General features: G+C 38.5%; 1 protein-coding gene across 1 annotated transcript; it reads left to right on the forward strand.

Moving 5' to 3' along the window:
* Positions 1-1,572: 1,572 nt before the first annotated feature.
* Positions 1,573-13,655, forward strand: LOC311066980 (nuclear factor 7, ovary-like). The gene is made up of 6 exons (XM_084088480.1): positions 1,573-2,002; positions 2,172-2,267; positions 2,700-2,930; positions 3,011-3,033; positions 11,206-11,324; positions 11,502-13,655. Exons 1-6 carry the CDS (start codon positions 1,838-1,840, stop codon positions 11,987-11,989), a joined length of 1,122 nt encoding a protein of 373 aa, XP_083944606.1. The 5' UTR covers positions 1,573-1,837; the 3' UTR covers positions 11,990-13,655.
* The last annotated feature ends 10,617 nt before the right edge of the window (positions 13,656-24,272 follow it).

Here is a 24,272-nt window from a genome sequence, read left to right on the forward strand (position 1 = left end):
TGGAGGACTTTAACTGTGACAAGATGAATGACAGTTTAAATGGTGACAGGATGCACGTAACTAAGCGACAGAGCTGTCCGTTAAAGACGAAGTAGTAAAGCTTGTCTACTCTTCTGATACACACTCAAAAGTATGTACTTTTTCTTCAGAAAACCAGAAGTCTACATACTTTTAGGGCATAGTATAGGGCCGCAGCACAAGTGTTGTGCGCAGTTAGTGGAGATTTCAGTGCGGCTTTACTGACATCTAGTGGTGAAATTGTGCAACTGTCTCAAAAATTGAGGCGGATGTCCAGTAGATGACTGTTTAAAAAAAGATGTTGAACATCGAAATAAATCATAATATCTGATTTATTGTCATCAGAAGAAATTAAGTTTGTCCAGATAATGCTGACAAAAAGCACTGTGTACTGTTCAGTACCATGCTACTGAATGATTAGGCAATGTAAACTCAACCCTCGGTGTTACAATATATTCGGTTCCATGTGATATATTTGGTACCACTGGGTGGCGCATACATGAATATTCATGAGTTTACCCAGTTATGGGCGTGTCCTTGAGGCAACACCCAAAGGAATGGAGAAGGAAATATTAATTCACTCTCCTGAAATCGCAAGTTGTTTAATGGAATATTTGTTTCGAAAAGATAATAAAGTTTTAATGTTAATCATAAATGAGAGAATAACCTACGGTGCTAGTCTAGGCTACAATTTAATTGGACTCTTTGATGTGTTTGGCCTTTTTTTGTGTGGCTTTAAAATTAATTTGAATTGTTACTTATTTGTGCTACCTATAGTCACTCGGTGATAGTACTGCAGATCAGAGTGTCGACAACAGTATGACTAAATAATAAATGTACAATAACTGCCTAATAAAATAAGTGACACGATTATTCTGTTTTATCCTTAATTTCTTGCAGATAGTCCCACATGTAAGGCTCAAACCTCTCAACACCAAACTACAAATGTTTTCCTTTTCGTCTCAAATTATATATCATGGCATGATGTAGCATTATCATTAGGCTATATTATCAAGTCAAAATAGCAAATGCACAATTAACTTATGCTGTACTACTGAAGAAAAATATCCTTAATCTTGTAGTCATTATAAATAACATTGCAATACACAACTGATTATAAACAAGTGCATAAACTTTTGATGAATGCTTTGTTCCGATGACACATTCTTAATAGACCTTTTTTTTCACAGAATTGCGAGTTTATGTCTCCCAGCTCTGACTTTTCCCCCTCAGAACTGCAATATTGCGAGTTATAAAGTTAGAATTGAAAGATATAAATTGTGAGAAAATGTCAGAATTGTGAGCTGATTTCCCCCCTCACAATTGGACTTTATAACAAAGAGTATAGAAGTACTACTCTTTGTTTATAATGCGCAACTGCGAGTTTAAATCTCAAAATTCTGAGAAAATAAGTAGGAATTGCGAGAAAAAAAAAGAAAAAGAAAGTTGCATTAAACAGTTGCGATTGCAATAATATTTTCAGTTCGTTGACACGCACACAACAGGGAAAATTAATGGATATTATTTACTCATGCGCCACCAGCGGAACCAAATATCTCAGGGGCCGAATATATTGTAACACCGGACGTGACTGTCCTATTTCACTCCTTTCTGTCACCGTGACTGTCTCGGTGTCTCGACAAAAAAGAAAATAGCAATCAGCGATCACGAAGAACAAAGAAGAACAAGAAGGTTCTTTTTAAAAAAAGGTTGTTTCTGAACAGACAGCAGATCTTCGTGATTATCTTGGCTGTTCATTTTTGAAACCGTATCCAGGAAGTGAAATAAAGGTTAGATTGCTGGAGCTCAAATAAAGAAAATGGATTCACGATCCGTGGAAGAACTTTCTTGCGCTTTACACAGTGAGAAACTCGATTTCTTCTGTCTGGAGGACAAACAGCCTGCATGTTTAATGTGCAGAGATTCACAGAAACACGACAATCACACATTCAGACCCATCAGTGAAGTGGTTCCGTCATACAAGGTAGGACAAACGTCTCGATTCATATGTAAAGAACAATAAATAGTCAGATATCATCACACTCATGCACTCAGTTTCTCTCTCTTAATTTTCCATAATTTTTCTCAACATATATGAACATATCAGTGTATTCTCTATAGGCCTATATTGTTTTTGTTTTGTTGACTTCTAGAAGGAGCTCAGTTCGGCACTGAAATCCTCACGGATGAAGCTGAAACACAGCGAAGACATTAAAGAAAAGTGTGTGGAAACTGTTCAGCACATCAAGGTGAGGAAACAGAATCAAGGGTCAAATAATCAACAATCCCAACACAAAGATTATCACTGATGTACTACTACTAGTAAGAGTTTGAACACACCTACTCTTTCTTTATTTTGCTTATCCACATTTAAGAATAATAGTAAAGTCATTGATTATGAAATAATAGAAATGGAAGGATGGGAATGATGTAGTGAGCAAAAAAAAAAGTCAAAATCATATAGTTAATCTTTTAAGTCACCCCCTTTTGCCTTGATAACAGCTCTGCTCACTCTGGACGGTCTCTCAAACATCTCCATGGTTTGTAAAGACATTCAAACCCTTTAGATAAAAAAAATCATGCGAAAAATAAATTAATTGTGGCCAGACGTTTGACTGGTGGTGTGGTGGATGTGATGTGTGTTGATTCAGACGATTTAAGTGATTGTGATTTGATTTCAGTCTCAAGCTGAGCGCACGGAGCGGCAGATTAAACAGGAGTTTAAGAAGCTTCATCGTTTTCTCAGAGATGAAGAAGAAGCTACAATCAATGCACTGAGGGAGGAAGAGGAGCAGAAGAACCAGATGATGACGGAGAAGCTGGAGGAGATGGATAGACACATCTCAGATCTTTCACACACAATCCAAGACATGGAGGAGATGATGACAGCCAATGACGTCTGCTTTCTGAAGGTCTTATTTCAGATTATTGATGGCTTGATGATTGATGATTTATTGAGTTTTTGATGATAAATTGTGTGTTTGTTCTGCAGAAGTTTCCAGTTCCAATGGAAAGGTGAGTGATCTGCTCCTGTCTTTGGTTTTGAACTGAAACACACACACACACACACACCCTGTTCACACTTTACAAATGCTTTTTTGCTACAGATTTTTCATGCTTTTTGTCTGTTAACAAACGTATCTTGTTAATTTATTCAATATTTTGTCATGTCATATTCATTAATTTTAGTCAATTGTACTTTAAATTGCCACATTTTAGTCGACAAAAATAAAAATGTAGTAATCAAGCATAACATCTGCATAACCAAACATTTTCAAAAATGTTTAAACATGTATTAATCCTCTACCAATAAATATCAATAGTCCCCTTGTAGTCAACAATTGTATCCCTTAAAGGGACACTGTGTGGGAATTTCTCCCATCTAGTGGTGAAATTGTATTTTGCATTCAAACAAATAGTGCTCTCCAGTGCCTCGCTTTTTCAAATGCGTGTTGCAACTACGGTAGCCATTATGTACCAAAAAGCTATGACAGGATGTCTTATAATAGCACTTCATCTAGTTTTCCTTTGGGTGAACTGGTTTGTTATTTCAAACAAACTGCAACTTGACACAACGAACAAACGAATGTTACAGTTTTGAACAAATAAAACTTACAACCTTGTTTTTAGGGCCTTCTCTACTTTACTTAATAGCTGCTAACGTTATTCATCAAAGAACCTGTTTAACTTTTAACTATAAATGTTCTACTGTCTATATAATAAAGTACACAACCAAGCAATGAAAAAAAGCTTGTAATTAAGACCGTAACATTGACTTACCTGTCGAGAACAAAGCAGGCAACTTCAGCATCTCTTTTGAAAGCTTTCTCCTGCATTAGCTATCCCGACATTAACCCTTGTTTTTTGTAATCTCCGGTCACGTTTCCTTTTATGGTCTATTTTGGACTTTTTCGACGACGAGGACTCCTTATCCTGTGACTCAGCATATGTATGGTCCTCCATTATAAATAACCGTGCAGTGCAGCCTTTTAAACTTGCCGCGGCAGTGACAAGCACCTCTCACTGCTCTGCTCCTCCGCTTCTGCTGGTTTCAGTCACGTGACGCTGGCTCTGAACGAAAACGCGTTGTCGAAACGCGTTGGCCTAGTACTTTTTGCCCCTCTCTGCTATTATAGTTTTTCAAGATGGCGGAACTACATGGAAGCCTCCGTGGACCTACCCGTCCCATGTATATAAAGATAATAAATTCTTCGTTTACGAGGATAAGTCAGATAATTAGCAGAGGTATTTGTACACAATTGAGGACATATTTATGAATAAAAATATTGATTTTATATAATAAAATACCTAAAAACCTACACATTGTCCCTTTAAAACTCATCTTTGGTCACAAATGGCATATTTAAACGTTTTATTTCTTCATGCCTTAAAATAGCTTGAATGAACTCTACTCCCTCGCCTCATTTAGTATGAATATGCAAATGAGCCCCGCCTCCACTCACTCACAGCAGCTCAGAGATCCACTTGTTGACGATCACGCGTTGATCTGATTGGTTACAAGGTAGTTTGTGACGTCAGAATCACCAGCGATTTCAAACTGTGTTTTTGAGACTGTCTTTGGTTCACTGCAGTTTTAAGGAGAAAATACTCAGCAATGGTGTTGACTTATGATTTTGCACATGGTTTGTCTTGAAGCATATTAAAAACACCACTTAGATAAACAACATTAAAAACTTAATTTTCACCACAGGGGGACTTTAACAAAAACTATTATACACTTTACTATTCAGCCTGTAGGTGGCAATCTTAAGCAGCGCTTAATAATATTAGATAAATCCTTCGCTAAAAAAAAACTGAGCTCCTGAAATAGACTTCTACTGATAATAATTCAGATTATGTATGCTGAATTATCTGTTTTTCAGAAATTACCGTGTGGTGAATTCTTCTTCCTTTAAAGATTATTTTTCTGTGTTCCCTTTCGATTTCGGTTCACTCGACATTGCGTCAGACTCTAAGAAACTCCTTTCACAGAGACGCACTGAAGCCTGATTGAATAACGCTATTTCACTGGAAAAGGACAGTGACGTTTAAGCGCGTGAAATAGCGCCGCTGGGGTTTTTCGGTCAATACAGAAAAAGCCAGCTTTAGCCCACTTGTGGGCATTTCTTTCCTGGGAGTGAGTCTCATTTCCATTTCCATGCAAGCCCACTTATTAGCAATGTGCTCGCAGGCCATAATGAATTCACTCACAATGTTCACTTTGAAATGCTTAAAAAAAAAAAAAAAACTCTGGCTGATGGCCGTGTCCTGTTTCTTGCTTGACACATGGGCATGCAGGGCATCCTAGTGACTTGTAAATGCCTGGATGCTATAGCCCTTGTAAAGACATAATTATGTATGAACAGGGTGTAACGATAGGAAAGGTCGTTAAACTGTTCTGACGGATACATCAAGCACGGGCTGGGGAGCCCTTTCCAATGGCAGACCGACTTTCAGTGTCTGGGCGAACACAGATAGCGTGGCACATATAGTGTCTAGAAATCAGAGCAGTTCAACTAGCTCTTGATTGCTTTTACAATCAAGTTTGCCACCAACATGTTCTCATACGCTCAGACAATAGGGCAGTGGTTGCTTACAAAAATCCTCAATGAGGGATCAAATCGCATCCCCTGCTGAAGGTCGACATCCTCTGCTTGGTGACAGCCACTCCTCTTGTTTCGACTACCAAAACACGTGAACATCTGATCAGACATAAGTCTTCAACATATGTCTGAATGTAAGAACACAAGTCTTCAACGCCTTCACCGGGCAGAGCCCATGGGGCTGCACATCAACCTCAGACTCACAGGGCAGTCAATTGGGTCCAAGTCATGTTGCCTACTCCAGGAAACAAAAAGCTTCCACTTAAGGTCATACAACTGCCTCATAGAAGGGGATCTAGAGCTAAAGATGGTGTCGATAATCTCAGCCAAGAGGCCAGAACACATCTATGTGCCCTGTTCAGAGGCCACACCCACAAATTCCACAAATCCGCACAAGTGTGCCAAATCATGGCTTGGGCCTGAGGCGGCAGGTCCGGCCTGAGGGGAATCGTCCACGGAGGGCCCACTAACAGACCGACCAGATCTGCATGGGGCAAGAATCTAAGACAAGTTTTCTGATGACTCGGCAACAAAAAACTCTACTGTAAGTTCACTCATAGTCCAAGGCTCCTCAAATTTAGAATCTGGACGCCCTGGAGCCGCAGCAGGGCCAGAGCCGTGTCCATACACTTTGAAAAAGCTTTGCATCCTTCAGATCGATAGTCATGAACCAATCTCCAGCGAGAGATTCAGAAGACACAAGTCCAAAATTGGATGCAAACCACCATTCTTTTTTGGGACCAGATAATTTTGGCTGTAGAACCCTGACTCCATCCAGGAGGAGAGCCCCTTCCTTCAGAAGCGATAAAATCTCTTGACCCAACGTCAAGATCACCTAAAAAGAGCACAGTTATGAGAAGAACCCCACCTAAAGGAGGCGGCCCTTTTCGCAGTTGGCTAGTGTAACCATGCTGAACAGTTTGCAGTACACAGTGCAAGATACCCTGCCACTCCACCAAATAATCTGCCTGGGGCGTTACCGTCCTTCGCCTTGACAAAACCCTACAAGACTGGCCCTCTGGCCTTGTTCGTCTCAATTTGCGGGTACCAAGGCACTGCGGGAACCACTGACTCTCCCACTGCAGAGAGTCAGTGTTGTCTGCACAGAAAGGACATGTGGTTTGATCCCTCTGGTAATTTTCAACAGACTGAGGGGCACCAAAACATCTTCGTGGCAGGAGACCCCTCTAAAACAGGGAGCAATCCGATCGGGCAAGCCAACCTCAACAGCGGGGGCTTTGGATGCCATAATAAATGGGCTGTGCAAGGCCTTAGCTGTCGAACTCAGATTTATCTGATTGTGCTGTCGCGAGCGACCCACTGGGTGAGATCTAAGGCCCCAATCTTTACGAGGGGGCTCCATAGGCAACGGTTCACTCTGCTGCCCCTCATAAGGGCTTTGTAGAGAACTCGAGTGCGAACAAGCTCTTTGTGTCGGTTGTCCGGACTCTTATTCCGGCCCTGTGTGGAATAAGTTGGCAAAATTCCACACACTGCTGTTTAGCAGCCAAAACTTATCCACCACAGTAGTGACAGCTTCCCCAATCAGGCCTTCTTGTGACAGGGGAACATCTAAAAGGAAGGTTTTATCCCTCTCTTTAATGTCAGTAAGAGTCAGCTAAAAATGGCGCTCCACTGCCACCATTCCCGTCATGGAACGACCTATTGCTCAGGCAGTAGGCTTGGTAGCCCTAAGCACCAAGTCAGTAGCCAACCTGAGATCCTTAACCCTCTGGGGTCTGAGCTGTTTTCTGGGCCCTGGAGGTGTTCTGACATGCTCTGACATTTGTGCTTATTTCTGTTACTTGTGACATTTTCATGGCTAAAGTCTGATTACACTGTATTCAGCACAAACTCTGCTACAATAATATATCAGCAGCATGTATGTAAAAGTTTGTAGTTTTGAGATAATGACATTTATGCGTGGTTTGTGAAAATACAAAAAAAAATTCTCTCTGAAATAAGGCCATGAAACCCATACTGATTATTTCTTCACAAGACTTTTGAAAATTGTATCACGTAGCCTAGAATATTTGCTCCAAAACTATGTGAAAATCGCCCTGACTGCTCATTCAGATAAGACAATTTGTACGACGTGTTTTGTGTGAGAAAGCTTTATGCAGGAGGTGATCTCGTCATTAATATGTAAGCTTTTCACACCTGAGAAAGACAAAGACCCTCCTCTAACGGCCCTATTAGGAGCTATCAGGCCCTGTCATTCTGGATTTATTTACAACACAACATAATCCAAAGATACAAAACAAATGACAAAAAAGCACTTATTGAAAACAATGATCCAAAGACAGAGACCTTTGTGCCATTCCTAAAAACATTGTACATACCTTTCATTTCCAAGGTGTTTGATTTTCACTTTACCATGTTCATGTACAGAGACTCATGTGAATGTTGAAGTCAGCAGGACTCAGTGGCATCTGGGCCCTGAAAGAAAAGAAAAAAAGTGAACATACTGATATCAAGAGAAAGGCCTGCACGATTTTGGGAATAAATGTTAGATTTTTCTGGTTAAAATTGCTTTTTAAAATTCACAGAATACACACACACACACACACACACACACACAAATTCCAACAATATATAATATAATGAACACCAGGTTTGTTGTGCCTTGTAGGCATAGGCTATGCGCAGTGCTGCATAAAATAATAATAGCAATAACCTATAGCAGCCTGTAAATCTTCCAAAAGATTTTAGTAACAACTAAGCTAGAGAAAAATATATTGATTATCATGTTACTTCAAATGTTTCCATTCGTTATGATGATATGAAATGAGATAATAGTAAAAACATGAAGCCGTTTGGTGCGTTTTGCTTTTCAAACGCGATCGCGTTCCAAAATATGATACATTCAAACGCAATCGCGCTCCAAAATATGAAACATTATGGTTACCATATACATATCTACATTTGAGCAGATATCCACAAACACAGTAACAGTAAACACGGGTCTAAATATTATAATATTCACCATATATCTAGCAACAGGTCAACTGCAATGTGAAATTTATGCAACAATAAACTAATATGTAAGAATTTCTTACCTTACATCTTTCTTGTCTTCAATCGTGTTCTTCTTCTTCTGAGGTAAATCCAATGTAAGCTCACGGCGCGTCTTTCAAACTCGACGAAAAGCAGAGACTTGTGAAGTTTTTTCGTGCTTTGTTTTTGAGGTAACAAGCGCGTTCGCGTTCCATGTGGAGATTTGCATGTGAATCTCTTTTGCGCGCGTGGGCGTGGTCAAATTAAAAATAATGAGCAAATGTTTGAGATACTGGACATCTTGTTGGTTTTATACAAATTACTTAAACAGATAATATTTGTTTTCAGTTTGAATCCGATCATTTAAAAGTACACACTTAAATGTTTATAAAGGTATATGGCTCATAAATGTGTGACGTATTCACTGAGTTTGGTTTCAGTTTATAGACGTGCTCAAGAAAAAAAGGTTCACCGTGACGGGGAGGCAGAAAGCACACCGTTTATTTTCTTTATTTTACAAAAGCACAATGTTTTGATTTGATTTGTAAGTGGATACATACAAAAGTAGAAATATCACAGATTCTTTTTTTATATTTCACAGTAGAAAACCGCCTTTAGTAGGTCTAGAGCACTGCCATCGTATGGAGGGCCGCTCCTGCCTGACCAGCGGCCATGCACGATTTTCCTATTAATGTGGTAGTGACCCTACATGGCTCATCACCACCCCAAGCACACAGCTCATGCTGCGCCTCAGCAACCGCAGAACTGGGACAGCGGGGGTTGAACTAATGCCGTTCTTTCCTCAGAAAGAAAGTGAGCTTAGAGTGCAACACTTTCAAACGCAAACCAACACAATGGCGACAGGCCGTTTAGCGCCACTAAAGCGTGCTGAAGAACCAGACATTGCACGCACCTGTCATGTTGTCTCCTGTGATGAATCTGCCATACGAATCAACACATTTTCAGTAACTCGTCGGGTCTGCTTCAGAGGAGCAGAGGTGTAAAGTCCAGGGGTCAGAAAGTAAAAGTTCTGCAATATGTTTATTCCACCCATGAACTAATCCAGCTGATTTCACTAATTATTTTTATATCGTGGCTGATAAACTTTTTACTTTCTGAACCTGGACTTAACACCTCTACAGAGGAGTGGTGACACATTTAACGACTAGCTGAAAAATTACAAGACTGAACTGAACACACTTAGAGACTTTTTAACGACTGGAGCAGATTTTAAACACCGACTGGACGCAACTGTCTCTGACTCTGCGCATTTGGGCATGATCAGTCGTAAGTATCAAATTACATTCATAATTGGCCTTAAGGCTGATTTATACTTCAGCGTCGGACCTACGCCGGAGCCTCTACGCTGTAGGCAACGCGTTGGTTTTCATTTATACTTCTGCGTCGTTGTCCGCGTTGACGCACAATTACACTTGCAGAGAGAGCATGTGAAACCCGAGGGAGCGGCCCTAGCAGACCAATCACAGTGCTTGCGTCCGCGTAGAGTTGACGCGTTGTTACATTTTTGGAGAGGTGCACGTCAGGGTACGCCGAAGGGTATGCGCGCGACACACAGCCTACGACGTAGCTACGGCGTGAGTTCGACGCATAAATTGGGCTTTACAGTCGTTAAGTGGGTCCCTGGCTTAAAATAGACAGCTGAGAACACAATAAAAGCTATCTGACAGGCAACAGATACAATGCTTCCTGAAGGAATAAAAATCTGAAGTGAGATGACACGAGTACACTCCTATGAGGCATACATGACCCATTCATTAGAGGCGGTGTAAGCACCAGTGAATTAGTGTGATGGTATTGGGCTTTGGGTTCCCACAGTGTCAGCGACGCAGCGTTAAGTGAACCTATGAAAGGGAACTTTTGGCCCCTCTAGTGGCAGTAATCATAAAATGCCATTTTAAATTGTCATTTTTTTTTCTCCCACAAGAGGTCAGCAGAGACACTCAATGACTGAATGCAAGATGTATTGGTTTTAACTAGAATTGGACTGGAATGAGTTGTTTTTTTTTTCATTTTTGTGAAACAATATAAAAAATAATTGAAATAAAAATTTAGAGTTAAATAGAATAAAAATCTCGAGCTGATAAGATAGACTGTTTGAACATGCTCCTCCCGAACTTTGTTTATAAACATAATTTGTCGCTTGAATTCTGCAATCTCTCACGATGCAGACATGTACGAGGCTGACAAATAGCTGAACATATACTAGTTTAATTTGTGACACTTAGCCTACGTTTTAAAAACCTTTTTTTGAATTGTGCAACATTTTTATTTTTAAATCTTAATTTGAATATGGCAACATGATACCTCGTTCTACAATATTTATATCACTGACAGACTCCTCCCCCATCAGCCAATCACTGTGCGCATATTTAGTAAGCATGCTGACATCATCCATAGTAATGAGGTCAACCCTGCTCTTACTCTTAGCTTAAGAGTTATTTCTATTCCTTAGTAAAAGTTGGTCTCAGCAGCTTTGTGAATACTTTTACTGCCATTTAGGATAACTCTTATTGGTAAGATAAAATGTTTTGTGAATACGGCCCCTGATTCCTGAATGTTCTTCCAGAGACCAGAGTTCAGAGCCGGATCCACAGATGGCTTCTGGATCTTTGATTCATGTCCCACATCACTTGGGAAACCTGCCGTTCAGAGTGTGGAAGAAGATGCAGGACATCGTCCAAAACAGTGAGTCTGGAGAAGATCTGTGCTGTTACACACACTGGAAAATCACACATGGGGGGAGATTTAAAGATCTCTGATGTGTTTTATCAATAGATTTCATAATTCATAATAATCTGTAAGGTTCATAATTGATCATTATATGAACTTCATAATAAAGCACCTTTTTGATTGTCTCATCAGCTCCTGTGATTCTGGATCCAAACACCGCTCATCCATGTCTCATCCTGTCTGACGATCTGACTAGAGTGAAACAGGGTGGGAACAAACAACTGCTTCCTGATAATCCAGAGAGATTTGACCTCTTTCCTTGTGTCCTCGGTTCAGAGGGTTTTAACTCAGGAACACAATGCTGGGATGTGGAGGTTAAAAAGAGTTCACGTTGGAGACTTGGAATAACTACAGCATCAAACCAGAGGAAGGGAGGTGATTTCTTTAACACTGATGTCTGGAGTGTGCAGTACGGACTGGTTGAAGAGTCTGGTTATCTTGTTAAACAGAAGCTTGATCGTGTGAGAGTTGATCTGGACTATGACAGAGGAATGGTGTCATTTTCTGATCCTGTATCTAACACATATCTACACTCAATCACCACCACCTTCAATGACACAGTCTATCCGTTCTTTTATAGTTTTTTCCCTCTGAGGATCTTATCGTCAGATAGTCAGTAAACGTCACCTCTGGCTGTAGGTTTGGATCGACCTGCTTTTATCTTTTACAGTCATCATGTTTCCAGTATTTAATCCATATAACATGAGTGAGAGTGCTGTTGATCTGAATATCAGTACGGCTGTGATTGGGCCGCAGGGGATCACATGACTGATATCCTGCACTACAGCAACACTGACAATGTCATATTGCTTTTATACAACAGATCAATAAACAAGAAGTTAATATCAAGTAACTTTTTCTGACAGAATATGACCAGATATTTTGTTCTAAATAAAGCAGGATAAAACAAAACATGAGTCCTGCCTACAACAACTGAGATGAATGAATTAAATACACCAAAACCAATTCGCTTTGTGTCTATACATCGGGGCGTGCAGTCCATATAAGCTGCGAATGATCTGCATACCAAAGCCATTCTTGGACTTGCTAATTGATATTAACACTATAAATGTCTGTAAATTCCCTTGTTTGAGGTGTACCATAAAACTTTTATGATAGAATTTTGGTAATACATAATGTAACTGTTGGGTAAGCGGATCCACAGCAGTTTTGGCGCCTGTTAATATGTATCGTCATCGTTGTCCCGCGTTCTCATTGGTTTTCTGGCACATGCGCAGGGAAAGCTGTCCGCGAATCGCTCGCCTAAGAGAAGAAATGTGCTGCTCCTGCCAGATCTCCATCAATGAAAATCACATTATATTTGATACAAAACTAACTAGACTAAATCAAATGAAAAAACAGTCATAACTGAAACTATTTTCATAGCATTTCATTTTCTCCATAGGGAAATTTATTTTTTACGAAAACGTATAAACCGTTAAAGACAGACCTCTACCGTAACTATCCGAGGTTGTTAATCGATAGTATGTGCGTTTGTTAGAGTCATCAATTTGCATCATTTCAACTTATTTTTAACGAATACTTATTTTTATTTATTATTCTCATATTATTTATAATAGGCCACTTGTATTTACTATATTATACTTATTATTATTAATTCTCAATTTAAAAAAAATGTGTCTGGCATACATTTAAATTGATAACTGGCATTGTGTTTCTTATTTGTTCAGATAGTGTCCTAAGCTGATGCCGTTTAATGGTTTCTGCGATGCTAATGGCACCTAGCGGAAATACAAAAATACAGCATATTTTGCTAACGCTCCTTTTTTGTGTCACGCCTCCCCAACACAACCATCTCAATCACAGCTCTTACGGTGCTTGTGAAGGCATGTCTCAGGTAAATGTCGGCTATTTCAATAAAAGGTCCAACATATTAGGAATACTTTAGTTGTGTTGCTATGTGTCACGGGAGTCAGCAATTGAGTAGCAAACACTGTCTAGAGCGAACGCGAGCTATTCTCATTATAAACCCATCCAATGTGTCTGAACCAAGCACATTTTTTGGAAATTTTTTTAACCAGTCACAAAATCTCTTCAGTTCCACCAACAAAAACATACTAAAAACAATACATACTCCTTTTGTCAACTGACTCTTTAAACCACTTTCTTATATGCGTGGCGTTTTGCTTGATAAACGTTGTTGCGTATCTCAGCCAAAATTAGATTTTGAGATTGTGTGCAATGCGCAGGTGTGCAAAGGAATTACGTATGACATAAACCTACGGTACTGTATGTCATTTTAATACACACAACTACTTCTAACACAAAAATGTAAATAACGAAATGTCTGCCTGCTGGAGACTTGCAATTGGCTGTTGAATTTGAATAGTTAATGAGGCAGGTCTATGCAAGAGGTGCTGTTTTGGGGATGTTTTTAATAGTCATTTATAAATATGTTTGTTTTAAGTTCCATTTTGTGTAATGAATGCATTAAAGCATTAAATATGATTTTTCTGTTAAAAGATAATGTGCTTTAAATATAATTTAAACGGTAATTTAATATAAAAAATAATTGAAATATATCGTTGTAGAGCTTAGTGTTCCTGTGAGCTAAAGGCTGATGAATCTCATTTCGGGTAGGGGGTGTTTATTTTGAACACCTATAGAATTGACTTGATTTACTTTACATCAAAGCAGAATCAGGAATAATACATTATTGTAGTTATTACATTTTTTTTTTTTTCTGACACTGAGCCTTAAATTCCCCTTATTAAAATAACACACTTTTAGCTTGACTGTTCAATTTAGACCCGTTTAGCGAGTACATTACCTTTAAAAACCTGAGTAGCGATCAGCATCGTTTCCTAGCTGTTGCGATGCCTATTTTTACAGCGGAAAATGTCACGAGAAACAGCCATGGTCGAATATTATATCAGAATTAAATAAAGAAGTTAGGTCTATTATTTTATGAATTCATCTCATTATAATGATCGGGTGATGGTGCTAAACGCCATGATCATTAAAAAGCTGCTTGAAGAGGAGAGTTAAAGATACTACAAAGAAATACAATACATACAAAATAATGCAAAAATGTACACTGATGTGTTTATACTTGATACGAGTTTTTAATGGTTTATAATTAATGATTATGTATTCAAATTAGGTTAATCATGGAAAACCATATTTTTATTGCATTAATATGACATCAATTAAACTACAAAGGTGGCACGGAGGTATGTACGGTATAAATCCAAACTAAAGATACTATGACTTATTTATTTCTAAAGTAAGCTACAAGTAGGATAAAAAGTGAGTGATTTTAGACACAGCAACAGAGTCGTTTCCTGTGTTGGAGTCCACTAGAATACTTTAATAGCCGTTTCCATCTGAAGTTGCGAATTTAACTTATGCACAAAATTGAAATATCGCATCAAACATTTGTAAATAAAGCACCATTTCCATCCAGTGAGTCGAAGAAAACAAAACCGTCACTTTCTGATAAACTGGCGCTAAATATCACCAAGAAAAGTAGGAGAAGCCACTGTATATAATAATTTTCGTATGTAATAAATTACTTGTGCCTAAACGCGGTCCTGTTATCTTGCTTTCGGAGGCGGATGCCTGCTGTTTGGGAATGCAGTCATGTAAAGGCCCTGATATACTTCAAGCAAAATCGTAGCGAAAATTATGTGACGTAATTTCTAACAAAATCAGGCCAAAACGAACTTCGTTTGGCATTCGTTTTGGGGGTTCGAAGCACTTTCAGGAAACCTTTGTGCTCCCATTGGTCTGTGGCGATGATGTAATAGGTGGGTGTGGCTCTGAGGCTCCGCCTTCTTTGATGTAGAAATCTTCTCCAGTTAATTTCTCTTGTTCAGTCCGTCGAGGTCAGACACCCGCGAGTGAAAACATGAACACACTGGAGAGATGCTTTATAGTAGAAAATGAAGTTGTAATTCTGATGAAACAACACTGACACTGTTTTTCATGTTTAATACTGTAAAGCTGCTTGATTTTAAGCAATCAATTGTATAAAGTGCTGTATAAATAAACGTGACGTGACTTTACTAGAGTGTCGAATTGCAGAGCTCGTGCAAACATAACCACTTTGACGACAGACTTTGCTCAGGCATTTCGGTCTGCTGGTTGGGCCAGTTATGCCGTCCCACTGCGCAAAGTCACCATTACTTTTTTGATGCTCATCGAGGAATTTATTCTGTAAATTAATTTCCATTGTAGTTTATGCGCATGTTTTCTTATCAGATAAAAAAAATGATCCGACTCAATTAAAAGCATACGTTTATTTATGTGCATTTTTTTTTAATTTATGCGCATCTTGTTGTTTCCATCCAGTGGGTTTTTTATGCGATGTCCCAAAATGTGAATAAAAATAGGTGGATATAATTCTAAAAATGCACAAAAAAAAAAAAAAACGCCACCCAAAACCCCCATTGGTGATGAGCTTGCAGTTTTCACTTCCTTTATCACTTTTTTTATTTGTAAAAAATGTTATAATAGGTGAGTATTTGAGATGAGTATTTGTTTCTGATGCTCACATCTGGTGCAAATGTGTAAATAAATGTGTGAACTTGAATACCAGTCTAAAGTAAATGGGATTTAGTGACACCTATAGTCAAGGGAGAAATTAAATGTGGTGGTGGGGTTCATCGTATCCCTTTACCATGGTAGTCTCAAATGAAGCACTAATGTTTTTTATTACACATAAATATTCACTGTTTTCCAGTTGAAGGAAATGCTTCAGAAGCATGTCTCTGCTTTTGTGTTATTTTGTTGTGTTATTTTGTTCAGAAGCAAGTGGACGGTTAAAATATTCTCTAAGTCTGTCATTAACCTTACATTTGAGACTTGAGTGTATTCACACAGAACTGAAACACCAGAACTGTCTCTTTCCATCGTGTGTATAATAATGTCTCGAACAGCTGTTAATATGGCCTTTTATGTTGACTATATTTCAGAACTGTAAACGGTTCTTCTGTTTTAAAATGAATTTTCTTTGATATTTCTGTGCTGTGAGAGAATTTGCTGTTCATATATTCATTGTTTATTTCTAGAGTGGAATTTGAAGGTGCTATATGTAATGTTTTTGGACTGTACTAAAGCATAAAAATACTATATGTTTGCAGAGATTTAGGAAACATGCTAAGTAAAAAAAAAAAAAAACTTTTTTTTCCCCTGAAAAACAATGCTATTCTACTTTGAAATGCGCTTTCGTGTCAGAATGCTTTTGTTTTGGTCTCTGTGACCCCGCCCACTGCCAGTTTACCCAATAGTATTTTGTCTAGTATATCTAGTAGTATATCTAACTTAAATGTAGTTGAAAAAAATAATCTTGCAGCATAATCTTAATCTTAAAACAATAAGATGTAATGCAATTTCAGTTGAATTTCTACCCTGCCCTCAGCCATGAATTTCTCAGCCTTCTACCCTCAATCACATGCACAGCAACACTACTTACCTCAGGGCTATTAAAGCCATAGAGACAGAGCGCAACGCGTCATAATCTGAAGACCACGCCCACCGGGGGGAAAACAGTCCAACCGTCTCCATTGACTTTGCATTGCGAGAGGCTGCCTCCTTGTCATTTCTTGCTTCTTACAAAAGACAGAATATAAAAGCTGCTATGTGACAAGGTGTACAGCAAACAAGCTAAGAAACCCAGAAATAAGTTTTCATAAGCTGTCGACCCCAAAAAACGACCGTTTGAGGACATAAAAGTGGATACAGGCTGGAACAAATGGCTAAATTGTGGGATCCTGACACTCAGTATGCACTAAAAATACACTACATGTGCAGTAAGTTAAACATTTGGTCAGAGTCAAATATCCAAATGTCAGTTTTATATATTATATTTCTGTAAGATAAACTATCCTGTGTTGCCGATTACGGTCTCCTCCAGCGGGCGTACGTTAGTGCTCAGAGTAATTAGACACGTGACGCTCTGTCTCAACTGCCTGTATCCACTTTTATGTCCTAAACACTCGTTTTTTGGGGTCGAGAGCTGATAAAAACGTATTTCTGGGTTTTTTAGCTTGTTTGCTGTACACCTTGTCACACAGCAGCTTTTAGGCATTTTTCTGTCTTTTGTTAGAAGCAAGAAATGACAAGGAGGCAGCCTCTCGCAATGCAAAGTCAATCCGGTTGGATTGTTTTCCCCCAGGTGCAGGCGTGGCCTAAATACGCTCTGTCTCTACCCCCTGAATGCATTGTGCTTTCCTCCATTACATGCACAGATAATTTCTTGAATCCTGCACACAAAATAATGTCAAAATGTGTTTCTTCACGAGTATTCATGTAAATTACATAAATGTGTTCAAACTTGTGCATTGTGTAAGCTATTGTGCAACAAAATTATAGCATTGTAAAACAAATAACACGCCTGAGCAAACATTTAAGTGAGGTTTTTATTTTATTTTAATCTGACTAAAAAAATGACACCCCCCTTAAAAAAATCCCCCATAAGATGCTTTAATTTTCCAGCAGTCATATGGAATATTGTTTATTACATTACATTCAACATTTATGCTTTTGTGTTGCATAATTAGTCTGTTCTAGCTTTGAACACATAGATTTTTCCTTGCAGATTTGCTTATGTTCAGTAAAATTCCTTGTGGGCTCTGATTTGGCCACTCAAGGACATTCAACTACCTATCCTAAGCCACTGCGTTGCTTTTGGCGGTATGTTTAGGATCATTGTAGTGTTGGAAGGCGAATGACCTGCACATCTTCAGCTGTCTTGGATGCAGGTTTTCCTCAAGAATTTTGATGTACTTGGCAGCATCCATTTTCCCTTAAATCCTAACCAATTGCCCAGTCCCCTCTGAAGAGAAATACCTCCACAACATCATGCCTCCTCCACTATGCTTCACAGTAGGTATGATGTGTTATGGGTGGTGTGCTGCGTTTACTTTTCACCAAACATAGCGCTTGTTGGAGAATTTCCTTTGTCTCATGTAAAAGTCTGAATGCTGTAATGCCAAGCAGAAACTTGGTCACAGGGAGAGGAGAATTTAAAAATACCCAAAACCCTGTAGGAGGGATGCAGTTGTTGGGAAGTACTGAAAGATAAACATGTTATATAAGATGTTTGAGATGTTCCACCAATAGAAGAAGGTCTAGAGGGAGATGTTTTTAATGGTGGCGATAACACGAGGAGGCGCAAAAAAAAAAAGAGATAGATATGAGGATGCCCATTGGGTACCTAGCAATAAGAAAAAGGTACAAGACATGAAGTCTGGCAATGGTAACTTTAGATGGCCAGCTGGCATCTCACTTTGTTGTTTGTTCAATAAAGTTAATTATTCTGAGATCTGGAACTTCGACTCAGAGAGCTTCCTTTGAGACTTGAACCAAAAAGACTTTGTCACAACAAAATTGGCAAGCTTCAGCCAGAAGTGGACGAGGGGTCGAAGTGTGGCCACGGTGGGCATGCTGACAGAGGCCTCACAAAACAAAGGCATGCCATACAATAAGGTAAGGAACTTTTTGCTTATATTTGTTTTGTGTGGCCCCTGGTGAGCTAGCGTCTGGTTGGTGACTGCCTTAAAGGGGGGGTGAAATGCTATTTCATGCATACTGAGTTTTTTACACTGTTAAAGAGTTGGATTCCCATGCTAAACATGGACAAAGTTTCAAAAATTAAATTGTACGTTTGAAGGAGTATTTCTGTGCCAAAAATTGTCCTTCCGGTTTGTCACAAGTTTTGGAAAGTTTTTTCCGATTATGGGTCTGTGTGACGTCAGCTGGGGCGTAATTTCCTTATATGGGTCCTAAGAGCACTTCTCCCGGAAAGGCGCGTGCGCGCGCGCATCCGTAGACCAGAGAGAGAAGAGAGTCAAAGCAGTACGCCATCAAAGCGCTCTGCTCGGCTTTAAGCAAGTCAGTGTCACCAAAGAAGTGTGTTTTTGGTTGCCAGGGCAAGACAACCCTGCACAGATTCCCAAAGAACCCAGCGTTAAGGGACCAGTGGATGGAGTTTGTTTTTTCAGAGCATCAACGGAGTTGTGCAAGACTGTTTGTTCCCTGCATTTCGACGATGATTGTTTTATAAACAAAGCCCAGATCGACGGATTTGCAGATCGTCTAATGCTTAAGGATGGAGCCGTCACAATGATAAAGCTTCGCGGTCGTGCGTTGGAACCGCAGGCGGTGAGTAAAACTGCTTCAAATGTCTCTGTGTGTTGTTAGCTCGGCGCGTAAGCACAGCTTTAGCTTCGCCCACACGGCACGCCTCCAGCCGCTCGTTTTTTTCCGGAAAGACTCGGTACAGCCTATCTTTCTTTTATAAATATAATAAAACTAAAGACTTTTTGAAGATTTGAAGAATGCAATACTAGGTACTCAAGATTAACATGAGATTGACTGAAAATTAGTGTTTCACCCCCCCTTTAAATAAGACCCCACCAAAAAAGAACCACCTTTTTAGCTACTGTCTTTACCTTATTAAAAATAGCGATTTTGATGTTATAGTCATGCCCCAAGCACTCCCATTCAAAAGGCAATTTGATCAAAATACAGTCAAACTTAAAAGTGGAGTTTCTGTGGTAATTATGCATTTATATGAAAGTTTGCTTTGGGTAGATTAACAAAAAAGACCCTAGGTTGCATTTTGGCGAGTGTTATCCTTTAATATATTTGTGAAATTTCTATCAAAATATTTGAGAATGGAGAAATAAACTGATCTGTTTCAGGAACCACAAATGTACTTAATTCAAATCAAATATTATTAATATTTAACACATGAAATTGAGTAAGTTAACCCAATTAAAGTCCACCTGAAATCAAAATTGACCCTATTTACTTTGTTAGCGCATATTATAGTATTGTTGTGAACAATTAATCCGTGCAAGTTAACACAGAAAAAAATGTTTGCCGCGATAATCTTTAATCAAAATCTGAAGTCACTTCCGGTCTGGAATGGCGTTCCTTTTCTGATGACGTCGGTTTGACGGCTTGGGTTGAAAACGCTTAACCACTCTCCTCAAACCGTTAGTCTGTAATGAGCGAGAGATGGAGAGGAGGAGCGCTCGAGTAAAACCCTGCCTTCTGTTCAATATTCCCTTTCACTTGGAAATACGCCACAACACTGGAGAAAAGTCATTTGCAACTTCCGGCTCACGCAGACACTCCAGCACGAGAACCAGCGCTGATACGGTGGAAAGGAATAATAGACTGGTTGATTACACTTGAATTACTTTTAAATGTTTATTTATTTATTTATTTATTTTTTTTTTGCTTCTAAAATGTTTGTTACATGAGTTTAAATGTAGGCATGCATTGTATAAGACAGTTTATGCTGCATTGCTGTACTCATGGACATTAAAAGCCAATGTCATTTATACCGATGGTTGCGTGGATTATTTTACAAAGGTTTATTGGAAATTAAAAGTTAATATTAATCATATTATAAAAGTTAATTACTCATAAAAATTGATTTTTACATTTTTTTCCCCCAATTATTTCTACTCAATTTTATTTGTTAATGTACCAAATGCAGTTACTCAGATCTACTTCATTTTTTATTTGCTCAGTGCATTCGGTGTATGCAACTGATTTCACTGCTTTAAAATTTACTCAATATTTTAATTGTAAAAATGTTTCACCAAAGAAAAATAAATCATGGTAAAAGTTTATAGAGTGCATTATCACACAAAAATACAAGACTGCTTGCGCAACACATGAAACATTTGAGTTAACATTTATTTTATTACCTTACTTGAAGAACAGTGATACATGCAGAAATTATTAATCAAAATACAGATGACTAATGCACTTACTGCGGTTTGTTATTCAGAAATATCAGACAATTACAATTTGTCCAAGCAGAATTAAATATTTCAGAGAGCCGTGTAATAACAGTGCATGTTGATGTTATTTATTATAGATAAACAAGGTATTTTAAGTTGCTCATTGGTTTAATAGGTTTGCTAAATCAGTAAAATGCTTTGCTGTTTTGTTATAAACATATTTTGTTTTATATAGTGTGATTTAAACTTGCACAAGTTAAGTCTACTACAGATTTTTACAATTTCTTAAAATCCCTGTGAAAAGCTTTCGGATGCAAACATACACTGTGGTGCTTCACGTAACCCTGACGTAAAAAAAAAATAGAATTTTTTTTTTTGCCCCAATAGAAAGCATATTTACACTATCTGAATTGTTCACTATCCTTTTTATATCGCACTTTGTCCATATGTTTATGTTCCACCATAAAGAAAATAATAAATGTTTCAACAAATGATAGATTTAGAGATTATAATTGAGTGTGTAAATATATTGGCATGGATGGTCAAGCAAAGTCAGCAATATGGGAGAATGCAACTCCAGGACAAGCTGTAAGGAAAGAGTCAACTGATAAATAGTAACAGCTGTTTCATCTTTCAGTAGGCGGAGAGAGAGTGAATAAAGCTGGCAACAAGAGTGTGATTGAGCAGAGAGGGGTAAAAGCAAAAACTGGAATTAATTTTGAACTCAAATGAGAGAATACTGCTGAAAAGCTGGATTTTGTGTTGTTTTATTTTTGTTTGATTATTTTTGAAAAGACAATAAACATATTGTGAACTGGCTCGCTGCTCCAATCCTTCTTTCCCAGAAACTAACTACATGTACTGTATGTTTATATTTCAGATTGTTCTGTACACTGTAAAAAGAAAAATCCAAATTTTATGGAAAATAACAGATTTTTGTACGGTCATTTTCTTTTATGTTAAATTGTACTCAAAACTCTGTAAAATTACAAAGAATATGCGCTAATTAACAATTTGGCTGTCATTTTAAGTGTTATGATATTATTGCCAAATTATAGTAATTAATATTTTTATACTGAAAAATTACTGTATTTTATATAGTGTTTTTCTGTTTTCTTAAATTACAAACAAATGTATGTAAAATAAAAAAAATAAAAAAAATCTTAGTAGGGGGTGCTATTACACATCTTCTGAAAGAGAACTGAATCTCCTGACCAAAACAGAAGAAGAAGCAGAAACAGGTGATATCGTAAGCAGATGCACATGTAAAATAAAAAACAGTTACAAAACAATTAAATGATAAAATATTCAAATGACTGGCAGCAAAAAAAATAAAATAAAATAAAATAAATTTAATAACAGATTTAATACAGCTGTATGCTCCATCAAAAGCACTCAGATCGTCTGAGTATTTACTCTTGGCGGTCCCTCGGGCACGGCTAAAAAGTAGAGGTGACTGTAATTTTGCGGTTGCGGCCCCGAAGCTCTGGAATAACTTGCCCCTATGTTAGGCAGGCCCAATCACTTTCAGCCTTTAAATCCAGTTTTAAAACTCTTTTTTTATAATTTTGCGTTTTATTCAGAATGAGAGCTGTTATTTGTTTCTATGATCTTGTTGTGTTTTAAAGCTGCCGTCGGCAACATTTTTTTGATCATATTCAGTGAAATCGACACTATAATCCGACAGAACAACATAAATAAGGTGGTTTTAGAAAAAAAACCCGAGCTTCTAACTCCACCTGGAGCGTGTTATTTGTTTAGCAAAAATCCACAAATCCCGGATCATCGGGTCCAATCAGCGCAGGGGGGTGTGAGATCTGACTGTCAATTACAGGTCGTGCACACGCCACAGATCCCCCCTCACTGGCGCACGTTACAATATCACATGCACACGACACGCCTGAAGTTCGCCTGAGATTGCACAAAGCATGATGGCAGAGAGAAAATCTACTAACAAGCTTCCAATTCCTCGGTTATTCTATCTATGGATAGATTAGCAGAGAATGTCTAATAGGAAGAGAATTGGCACTCTCTGCTTACTTCCAGTTTCTAGACTGGCTGCAGTAACACGTCTCTGTCCATGCGGGGGCGCTCGCAGGCGAGTGCAGAATAAATGGAGGTCTATGGCGCTATACCCCTCAAAATCCACTTTTCTAAGGATATCATTTTTTGTCTAGTAATTTGAATGTTGTATTCGAAAGGAGATGCAAAGAAATTACACATTGCTGGGTGTTAGATTTTTTAGAGTCACTTATTTGCTTTAAAAAGTCTTTTAAAATATCAATGACGTCATACACATTGTACGCCCAGAGATACTGCTTTACGGCAATCCTTCAGTCGCTTTGGTGCTTTCGTGCTCTGCACTTTCTTTTCACTCGAGGCATCGACAACACAGCTGACACAGGTAAATACGCGTGCTAGAAGAGTTTTTGTTTTGTTTGTTTCTGGTCCCGGTTCGGATGCCACGATGCCATCAAGCGGCATCTCTGGTCGTAATCAGTCCTTCACTGACCAATCAGCGTTCATTAGCAGAATGCTAGCGTGTTATGGGCAACAACAACTCAACCTGTAAGAAATCGAAAGGACATAAGTACTCGTTCATTCAACTTTCGACCTATAACCCATGTTGAACTTGCAAAACCTACAATAAAGCCAGGCCAGGGCAGCCTACCTCCGAGTCCATGGTGTTGATCGATGCTGACGCGTTCACATAAAATCTGGTGAGCACACGCACTGACGAGCACGACCTCGATGGGAGGGTGCTGGCTGGTAGTGGGGGAGGGGCATCAGAGTTGTAAACATTCAAAATGTTGGCTAAGTCGACCCAATCTGCCAGACTTGCCGACTGCAGCTTTAATGTTTTTAGTTTTTTTTTTTATGTTATTGTTTTTATTTGTATTATGCTTGTACAGCACTTTTGGTAAACCCTTTTTTGTTTTAATTAACAAACATTGAGATGAGTTAAGTAAAATATCCTAATTTAAATAAAGTGCAAAAAACTTTAACAGAAATGTTTCTTAAATGTTTTACAGAAATACACTGTTATTTTGCAGGTATTTCCTGAATTAATTAAAATGACTGGCAGCAACAACATTAAACACTAACAGATCTCTCAATATCTCAGAATCTTCACTTATTAAAAGGGAGTTTGACTTTATTTCTTTCATACAAATGTTTT

This window comes from Abramis brama, assembly GCF_963993115.1.
Source record: "Abramis brama genome assembly, chromosome: 1".
NCBI classification, from domain to species: domain Eukaryota; kingdom Metazoa; phylum Chordata; class Actinopteri; order Cypriniformes; family Leuciscidae; genus Abramis; species Abramis brama.

What these genes read in the sequence shown, in the direction of transcription:
- LOC311066980 (XM_084088480.1), top strand. Translation starts at nt 1,838, where the DNA reads ATGGATTCACGATCCGTGGAAGAACTTTCTTGCGCTTTACACAGTGAG. An exon ending in AAGTGGTTCCGTCATACAAG is followed by an intron (nt 2,003 to 2,171) that starts GTAGGACAAACG and finishes GTTGACTTCTAG; the next exon opens with AAGGAGCTCAGTTCGGCACT. An exon ending in GCAGGACATCGTCCAAAACA is followed by an intron (nt 11,325 to 11,501) that starts GTGAGTCTGGAG and finishes TTGTCTCATCAG; the next exon opens with CTCCTGTGATTCTGGATCCA.